Raw genomic sequence first — 10659 nt, 5'->3', positions numbered from 1 at the left:
ACAGATATTGTAAACATGATTTTGGACAAAAGGTGTTGGAACAGACCAAGCCAAATGGGTGGAAATACGTATGGTTTTGGCTCAATACCGCTTTTCAATGAGTTGGCTGATGGGGTACTGTCTGGCAGGTTAAAGGTTTAATGTTAATAGTACAAGACATTTGATCACAAAGTTGTAAAGCACTGTTATGTATTTTGACGGTCATTAGAATTGAAGTAATAATTGTTATTCAGATCAGGAGAGCCAGTAATACGTCTGCTATTCAGTAGCGATTATAACTGTTTCTTGAATGCAAAAAAGGAAAAAAATGTTGAAAAGGAGTAATCACATTTAACTTCCTCACTGTTTTTTGTGGCACCTTGTAGACTTACAAATTTAAGAAATCAAAGAATTTGAACTTGATTCCATCCCTGTTTTAGGTGATAACACTATTATTTTATGATAACTGAATTGTATGGTTTTTGTTATGAAATCACCTTCACACTTTTACACATGTTTGTATCTGTTTTTATACAGGTAGACACATACAGTTTTCTGATTGTATGTTTTTACAACATCGGTTAGTGTTTGAGAAATGCCAGAATTGACCGAAATGGGAAAATAATCATCAAGAGATAATGTCATGATTAGTTAAAAGTGTAGGAACTGTATCAAATGCCATGTCATGGGTCAAAGTTCACCCCCATATGGCAAAGAATGCCCGATGTGCATCCACCATAAAAATGACCCTTTCTCCACAATTACTGGTATGATCATAAATCTTCTTCTGCATTGTTTGAAGCTAGTTAGCAACTGACAGGAAATTTCAGCCCCACAGGTTAGATCTGCCTGCTACCTCCAGGGATCAAGAGGGACAAAATGATGATGGGGTTGAAGTCAGACATTGAGACGTCTGCCGGCACCACAATGACAAGAGATACCAAGGACCAATTAGTGAGCAGCAGAGGAGGGATCGTATCACAGCAGTACGTACCTGGTATACTGCCTGTGTGGACTTCAATTGAAGTTTTTGGGATAAACGGAGTTTTCACTATCTTGATATCGTGAAAATCAATCATTTTTTCCCTTTGAGCAACACGGGGATAGCAGCCATTTTGGATGTCAAATATATTTAAATATTTAGATAGTTCAATTGTTTCTCTGGTACCGAAATTTGCATGGTGACCTTGAATTTTATTCTTGATTTTGAAATGGCATGCTCAAAAGTTTCTGTGAGGACAGCTTTAGCAAAAGTTTAAAACTTTCAGTTTTGAGGCATCATATGTATTACCTTAAATACCTTGTTTTACAAAACAGTCAGTACACTGACTTAATTTTTCTCTTGTGCACAAATGAAAGAAGTTTTTACCCAGTTGAAGAGTTCCTGCACTGTCATTCAGTGATTTGTACATAATAGTTTATCAATTCAACCTTTACTCAAAGAGCTCTAATACTTGTTTTCAAGTGTAAAATCAATTCTGGGATTACCAGAGTTGTCAGACAGATAAATCCACAGCAAGTACTGCTTCACACAGATAATGTTAATTCTCAAACCATGGTTACCACAAGAGAAGCACCATTCGCAATATCTATTTTTTAGCCATAGGTCAAGTAGAAGTTTATTCAATTCCCTCAAAGCCATACAGCTCAGCTGCTCTAGCTCGGGGATTGACCATTAGATCTGAGGAAGGAAGTGCATGATCAGGATTGACACAAACAAGCAAGTCTTTTTTATGTCTGTATAATTACAAAATCTGACATTTTTTTTCAGATTTTGCACGGCAGGCATGCTATTTTTTTCACATTTGATTATTTTGCACTGGATGTTAATACTTTTCTTTCAAAAATAAGCACAGCTGCAAGTGTTCGTTGCGCTATTTTGCTCTAAAGATTTTTCCAAATTTTTGACCATCCATGCCGGCCTCCCATGACCTATATAATAGTTTGCCTCCCTAGCGTAAACCCCAAAAGACACTGGTAAGTCATGCCTCAGGAGTTCTATGATAATGCAAATCCTGTGGAATGTCAGGTTAACTACCGGTAGGTCAGACACTGACCTACAAAGCTATGATTAATTGATTGATTGATTGACAAACATATCAGAAATATATATACTGAGAATCTAGGAACTTGTAGTTGTCACTCTACAGGCTGTTTCATGCGCTAAGCAATCATCAGGAGTGAAGGTTTGCTGGGAATTGAACTGTTTATATTGTGTTGCAGGTGCAACAGGTGCATATATATATCAAATATATATATATATATATATTTACACACACATGATAATTACTGTGATGTAATAGAGATGAAAGAGCTTTCAAAGGTTGACCAGTGATGTAGATCATCACAGACCAGTAGACGGAGTTCTATCTGCCAGCGCCAAGAAGTGACTTGTAGATAAACTAGACAAAAAGCTGAGACTTGGTCTACAAATCTGCATTGCAGATCTACTGAAGGTCAGATTGCACACTGTCTGCAGAACCTTTGTCTGATAAATATGGTGCAATTTCTGAGGTATGCCGATGGGTTTGGAATATTTCCACACAGCAACTACCTGTATTATGCACTGAGATATTTACACTTACCCGCATTGGTCTACTTCACAGAAGATTTCCCAAGAAGTAGGTGATACACACTTTGTGACTCATATCTGTTGCAGAAGTGGATTTTTATGCCGTTAAGCTTTGACAGACAAAAAGGACAGAAATCTCAGCCTATACAAATGCGGCAGATCGTCCATGTAGCTGACACGAACACGAAGTGTCTGATACCGGCTACCGAAAACTATGAAAAATAGTAAAGAATGAGCTACAAAATCACTATCAATTTTAAGTTGCAGGTTGAATAAGTCTGTGCCTTTGTATAAAATACTATAAAAATAGTAGAAAGTGAGCAACCAGCTGAAAGTTAGTCCAGGAGACACTAACCGCATATCATTTGCATCTCATTGTCGGCTACATGGACTGTGTGCCACAAATGCTGGTAATGAATTCAAAGAGTCTTTATAGAAGTGGAACAGTTTAGCCTGAGAGGGAATAAATTACACCTGGGCCTATCAAAATTTATTTTGAAGAGGCAGGCAGTTCCTTATACAGCATAGCGAGATCTATCATGACTTATTTTTTACGTTTTTATTACGTACAACGCATTACACTAAAAACAGTATGCTGCCCTCTCAATGATTTTGCCATATAGTAGCTTAACTGTAATACCGGTAACATCATTCTTGTGAGCCAGAGCAATAATTTCCGCTCCGCTGACCTACGCAAAATTAACGGGTAGCGCTAAGCTGTTGCCGTAAAAAGGCGCGTGGTTTACGACGATGTAATAACATGTGTTAAACTCATATACCCATGCTTTGTTCTTCTCACACTTTGATCAAAGCCCACATGAAAATAATGCCTTTACAGACTCACTTTCTTGCCATAGTGACACTAGTACAAATTTTCATTGATGTTCAATGGTGATTTCCACAGATACCTGCCAAAATGTGATTTCAAAAAGAAGTTACTATGGAAGATATATGGCAGACAAAATAGGAAGATCTTTCAGCGCTGCTGTGTATTGAACCATAAGCGACTGTGTTTTCAATGCTACTGTCGATCATTTTGCACACAGTGACAAAGAACTGAGTAAAATCACTTTCTCTTGTGCACACAGTGAGGAATTTGCCCCACAAGGCAAAAAATATCAAACATGTTGAATATTTTGCTCAATGAAATGGATTGAGAGGAATAAAACACGAAAAATCGCCCGCACACGAGAGTAAAATGGGTGAGCAAACAGCCTTGAATGAAATTTTGCTCAGCTAATTTCTCTCATGTGCGGCAGGCTTTATGAAACATTGCCAAGCGTCGAACCGTTATCATTTACAAACAATTAATATTATCAAATCTGGATGGGTAGGAACAAATTGGGCACACTGCAATATAGCAAAATATAGAAATGTCATAATATACCACATTTTGAAAGAACAATCAGAGGAACAAGGATGAATTTTTCACCAATTTTGTTTTGTTTGTCAATTCAAGTTCTTATTCTACTCTGCAAAGCATCTTGACACACCCAATATTTAGCATGTCAACACAATGTCATATATATATATATATATATATATATATATATATATATATATATATAATATATATATATATATATATATAAAATGCACTCTTATAGTTCACAATATAATTCTAGTCCAGACCAGTATTCACTTGTCAACAATAACAATGAAGTTTTCACATGTACAGACTGTGTTGACAAGCTGAATTCTTTGAATACAAGAAGCAGTAGTTGACAATAAAAACTAAAAAACAAAAATTGTGAAAATATATCATCAAAAGTTACAGCTACAGACCCTTCAAACATGAACATGATGACATTTCCACAGGAAACAAATTACCAATAGATAAAACTCGTTTTTTCATTTTAACATCATCACACAAGAGCGCAGGTTGTACACTAAGTATTTTCTACTTCGATAGCAGATGATCAAAGTTTGAAATTGAAAGATGTAAACTTTTGCTCAAATTATCCTTCAGGAAACTTTCAGCCATTGCCTTTCCAAATGAAGAATAAAAATCTTGGGTCACCGCGCAAAATTTGGTTCCAGAGAAACTAATAACCCTACATTTACCAACACTTGAAATTCAAAATGGCCGCCATCCCTGAGTTAGCTCTATGGGGAAAAATACAATTTTCGATTTTCACAAAAAATATGCTGGTGAAAACTTTCTTTACTCTGTAAAAACTTAAAATGAGCCTCCTTGATCGTAGGCAAAAAGAATATTGTAAAAATTTAATAAATATCCAAATATCTGTCCTTGAAGTGCATTCTGCCTGACATTATGATCATAAAAACTTTTAAAGACTCACACACAAAAAATCCAAGCAAACAAAAAAAATCACGCAAACATAAAAACTGCCAAACTAGATTTATTTCAATACATTTTATTGCATTCAAAAAAATTCACAATCTGACTTGCATTGTGTGTTGCAAAAAAAATAAAAGTGTTTCAACAACAGTAACACTACAACATAGGTAAGTAAGATACTCGAGATTATTAAAGTAAAATAAATATTGAAACTGCAAAGAGCTGTGAAGTGGTCCCTAGACAGGATGTGACAGTAGATTGCATTGTGTGTTGCTGTACATTGAAGGCTGTAAGAATGAATAAATAAGTTACATTAGACTGAAAGTTACATTTCATGACCTTGTTCAAGTTCATTGCATTATGGGGATGTCGTTGTACAGACTATATTTCGATAAAAATGAGGTATTGTCATCAGGATAAACTTTAAGCTCAATAGCTACCATGTTCCCTTCTTAAAATTGAACATTTCTGCAGTCAATAACTGGGTTAAAATAGCGGCAACATATGAAGGCTAACTGCTGTATATGCGTAATTTAAGCACATAAATATTCTTAATTTGCATAATCTATGAATACTAATTCATACATTTGGAATAGACAAATACATTACTTAGGAAAAATGAGCATTATATGCTGAGAGCGTACCTATATCTGAATGTCTATGTACGAATTCAGAGCAAATAAGGAACATAAAATGCGTTCATATTGAGTATAAGTGCATTCAAATCTACACATTGGTCTATCATTCTGAATTATCCAACCTCTGACAATGTAGCACCTTATTGGTCAACCTCTAAATTGGTAACATCTGATTGGTCAACCTCTAAATTGCTAAAATTCTGATTGGTCAACCTCGAAATTGGTAACATCTGATTGGTTACATTCACACCAATGAAACAGGTGTCCAGAAGAGCCTCAGCCTCAAAAGTCACTATCTGTGAGTAATTTTTTGACCAAAAACTTCTACAGAGATATCCAAGTATAAAGAGGGATAGTGTGTATGTTGGTCTGACAATCAGAAAAAATCAGGTCATATTGTTCTTCTTACCAGAATCCTGTACAAATATATCAATAGCTAAAATACAACACCCTGCAACTATTCTTAAAATTCAACAAACTTTGTTTCGTCACTGATAAATTTCACTCATAAAATGCATAAAAAACAATGGACACTTCAATTATTATATATTTGTGGTTGTACTATTGACTCAATTTACATATCATTCAATGTATTCCACATTTTGTAAAAATTTCACAAACACGTTTTACTTGCAATGAGCAAAATAATACTGCAATACCTACACACTGTAGAGACAATTTCCTGGAAAAAAGCTGAAAAACACTGTAAGCTTTGTGGTCATGTGAATTCATATGGAACGACACAATGAAAACATATAATTCTGAACCGTACAGTCTTTAACCCTTTCACCCCCAGTTCCCTGTATACAGGTCCAAGATCACCATTGATAACAATGGGTTTGGGTGGAACCATGGTGGTGAAAGGTTGCAGCAATAAATTGTGTAATTACAGCAAATTTTGGCATAAATTTTACAATTGGATACACTTCAATCAAGTTCACATACTTTGTTTCTTCTTGTATTGAAGTTGCTTAAAATCTTGCTTGCTACCGGCAGATTCTCAAAGACACGAGTGACAAACAGACTGTGATATGAACAATCCAAAACGGGAGATTCCATGTGGGTGTTAACATAAGCAATTTATTCAAGAACAGCTTATGTTATGCATTTTGCTTTACCAAAAAATTACCATCAAATCTTCAGACAGATGTTTCAGATTCCTGTTCTTAAGCCATTTTGTTCTTTGATAATGTCTTCAAACCATCTTATCAAAAAACGTGTGCACAGATACAGCTAGTGGACCTTTAATTTGTTATTTCTATTCTTGAGGATCTGCCCTCTAGCAGGCAGTATCTGAACCAACTTCAATACACTTGGAAGCAAATTATGCACCACAGATTACTAATCAAGTGACATAGTTATGTACCTCATTATCAAATTTACGCTGAGAAGCTTCAACAGTTGAATTCTTGTTTTGAACATTTTCTCTAAAATCACCAAATTTTAAAAATGTCACAGTGGCAGAACTACAGTTTTCATAATGCTGCACGTAGTTGGTGGTCTTTGAAGGTCTGGTCTGAATGGTGGACTTCATACAATGGAAATAAAAAACTTTTTCAAGTTCACAGTCATTAGCCATTCTCTTAGAAGTTAATATTTTGAATAAATTTTCTGAACATTGGAAATTCTTTGGCAGAGTCTCCTGGTAATACTTGTTACGATATACATATCTCAAACTGCAATGGCAAATTTGGTTGAAACCCCGCAACTGAAACTCTTATTTTCTACAGTACTTTTTGTTCCAAGTTTAACTACAGTTTCTTGGTTTTCCTATTGCAAGTTAGAATACCCAGTATTTGGCCCACCGATGCAACACGTGAGTGTGTGACATGCATCAATGTTACTGCTGATGATCAAATTCAAGTTCCGACTTAAATTCAGTTACCAATGATATCAATGCAGGACAATGTATAAATTTAACAGAGTAAGCTGACAAACAAAATACCGAGTGCTTCAACAACAGAGTAGGAAATACACCACAGCAACTGTTACTGATCAGAGCAAAATGACAATAAGGAAAGTCAAAGTCACAGTTACTGGGCCTTCAAATTTCCTTCCCTTTGATGCCAATGCATGTCTTGTCTATCTTAGTAACATGCTAACATGCTGCAACCCCCCAAAAAGGAAACATACCCCCCCCCAAAAAAAAGGAAACACAAATCCCCCCCAAAAAGAAATGGCTATAGTAACTCACTGTGGTGGGACTGTTGACAACTAGACAACTATTACAGAAATGTCTTACCCAATGACTTAGAGTTTTACAAAACAACCACGCTGTAATAAATATCCCTGAAAAGAGTGAAACTCCAAGATATATTGGATTAGCCAAGCAGACGTATTACAACAGTACATCAACAGAGATTCCGTGAGTTATAGTCCAGTGAAAAAAATTGTGCGAATTGAACTGGGAAATCAATAACTGTCTCTTTCGATGACTTTCAAAGCAAAGCATTGGTTAAGTTGCAGAGACCAATTGCATTTTTAGTTCAATCAGAAAGATGATACAAATTTCATTTTTCACTCAAAAGTGTGGTTCACTAAAAATGATATAGAGGGTGGTCAATGAATATGCAAATCAGTCAAAATATATTTGCATGCAGCTCACACTTCACAATTCGCTAAGTAAAACTTCAAGCTTCCCTAGCTGTAACTTTTGATGAATTTTCGAGTTTTTTTGATCGATTTGTGAAAACCAGTTTTGTCATCTACTCCTAAAATTGTGTCAAACTGCCAAGTCTTCATATTGCCTTTATTTTTGTGATGTCCATTGTTAATGTTGATGAGTTAATTTTAGTCGAGACTAGAACTGATCTATCAAGAATATCCTCACATATTGTACAATATGAGCTGTGTTTGCATGGCAAGTACCTGGTTCTTTTAATTCTGGGGAGCAGATTAAGACAAACGTTTGTTTTATGAATAACAAAAATACCACAAAAGTTATGGCTATGTTCGCTATAAATCATATTTTCTAGAGTGACATAGTGTCCTGGCTGATGCAGAAGGTTGCGAGGAAAGAGATATTTTCGGAATGCTCTTTATTATTGATGGATTTTGACGTTGCTTGATGTATTCATGGTACATCATTGATGATATAGGCTAGTGTACTCATTGGCTGTGCCTTTAAATTTGGCAAAATTATGCACTTAAACGTCTTCATATAAAATGTACTCATTAACCTTTGCAAATTTGAAATCAAAACGTTTTTAACAAGATTTCTTGTCTTACTTTCCACTAATGAGAACTACGACAAAATCTCTTCAATACGGACAAATACGCATTTATCGTTCTTAACACTAATTTAAAAACTCTGCAATTCTTAAAAACAACCCTGTTTGTAAAATGCTGAACTCTGATTTCCCTTTGAACTTTAAACTTACATCATCCCTGAATCAATGAACTTCAATTCAAGCTAAACATTTTTGACGGACACAAAATGCTGTGTGAAACATTAACTTTGAACTTGCGCCATTGACTTTACACAAGGGCATCAGACTTTTGAAACACACGCACAAGTTGAAATATTGATAATACAAATCTGAGTTTACATGGAGAAACAGTATTTAACATGGGACATTTTACAATGAATTGTGAATGTTGCTAGTGTTTCTTGACACCGTCGGGTATAACCTCCTTAAAGATGCTTTTCATGTCAGCCAGAGCCTTGAAGATGTTATCAACAAACCTCTTGGAGTCCGTCTGGGGACAGGACTTCTTGGAGGAAACGTGGAAGAAGAATCGGCTGTCTTCAGGTATCATGTAAGAGACTCCATATCCTGAATCGGAAACAGGGCCAAAGCCACCTCCAGGGGAAGCCTGTCAATTAGGAAAGACGTCATGTGTTTTAACACTTTTGCCATCGAAATTTGGAACCAACCTATTGTTTTCTATGACAAAGATGGACCTCTGTACATGTAAACAGGGGTGAAAGCATCAAAAACAACATCTGTATCATTTCATTGCCTAAAGGCAGTAATTTTACGCTTTGCTTCCGGTTATATATAAACTATAGGCGACTCTTCAATGATATAGAGAATCGTATGAATATCTCGCACTGAATTTTTCAAATCTTTCTGTGTGCATGCAAAAGTCTTTCTAGCTCTGACTAGGCAACAGAACAGAATATGGTAGATCAAAATTTGAAAATGAAAAGGTCAATAATTCATGAAATATTTGATGTTTCAACATGAGAATGAAAAATAATTGATGTTTGAGTTTACAGAATATTAACAGTAATACAACGGCAGTTTTTTTTTAATGTGCAAATTTCAATACCAAGAAAGTATCTTACAGCAAAAAGGCAGATATATCTGATTAGTCAAAACTGTCCAAATCACCCAATTTATTTTATTGACTCACCATGTCTCTGTAGCAAGGATGGCCAACTGATGGGTTGCTTTCAATTTGTTGTTGTGGTGTTTGACTGGTTGACAGTGTCCATGGCAAAGTTAGGGCCGTGTGTAGGAATTCACTCTCCTGCGTGTCAACGAGAGATCAAAACACATTATTATGAATATCATTTTTATGAAGTCTGGGAAAAAAAAATGTTGCACAGAAAAAAAAAAATTATTGAAAATTTTACAATTTACTGTATGCACTGCATACTGGATTAATCTTAGCCAGGTCGAAATTTCATACAAGTTTGTTCCTTTGGTTGATTTTTTATCTCATGTTTCATTTTGTTTTTGCAGTGTCTGGGTCAGAGACACCACATTTCAAGGGGGCATTTCAAGGAAATGCTTCTTCTAATCAATCTTCTTTGACTATGTCTTGGGAATACACCAATCTTTGTGTAGCAGCACCAAAACTCTGTAAATTTCAGATTTCCAAGATCTTTTGCAGCTATTTTGAAACTAAAACTCCAAAAACCTTGAGAACCACTCTCGAAAACTCTTCTTTAAAACCTAGATTGTCAAATCCTTGCAGAAATTTACATTTATAGAACCTTGAGTTCACATATAATACATCTGAATACTTACATTTCCCAGACCTTTGCATAGTACAAAGAGAGCAAAGAGATGTCTGTCACATCCTTTGCCACTCATACAATCTCTGTACAGTGTCTGATGATCAGCAGCAGCTTTCCGCATCAGGGCTATCCTCTCCTCATTGCTCTTATCTTTGTCTTCCATGGCTCTGAAAGTGTCAGACAATTATATTAATATTCT

General features: G+C 35.6%; 1 protein-coding gene across 2 annotated transcripts in view; it reads right to left on the bottom strand.

Moving 5' to 3' along the window:
- Positions 1 to 4909: 4909 nt before the first annotated feature.
- LOC139116831 (carnitine O-palmitoyltransferase 1, liver isoform-like) overlaps positions 4910 to 10659 on the bottom strand; it is a 41213-nt gene continuing 35463 nt past the window's right edge. For both annotated transcript variants that reach the window (XM_070679527.1, XM_070679528.1), the window contains 3 exons: positions 10471 to 10627; positions 9851 to 9967; positions 4910 to 9307 (listed from right to left, as the gene is read on the bottom strand). In XM_070679527.1, coding sequence (XP_070535628.1) covers positions 9092 to 9307; positions 9851 to 9967; positions 10471 to 10627 — 490 coding nt within the window. In that variant the 3' untranslated portion in view covers positions 4910 to 9091. The remainder of the gene's footprint in view (positions 9308 to 9850; positions 9968 to 10470; positions 10628 to 10659) is intronic.

The sequence above is a fragment of the Ptychodera flava genome, chromosome 18 (genome assembly GCF_041260155.1).
Source record: "Ptychodera flava strain L36383 chromosome 18, AS_Pfla_20210202, whole genome shotgun sequence".
Classification (NCBI taxonomy): Eukaryota; Metazoa; Hemichordata; class Enteropneusta; family Ptychoderidae; genus Ptychodera; species Ptychodera flava.
Note: the sequence above shows the minus strand (reverse complement) of the source record. Positions and strands in the feature narration are given on the sequence as shown.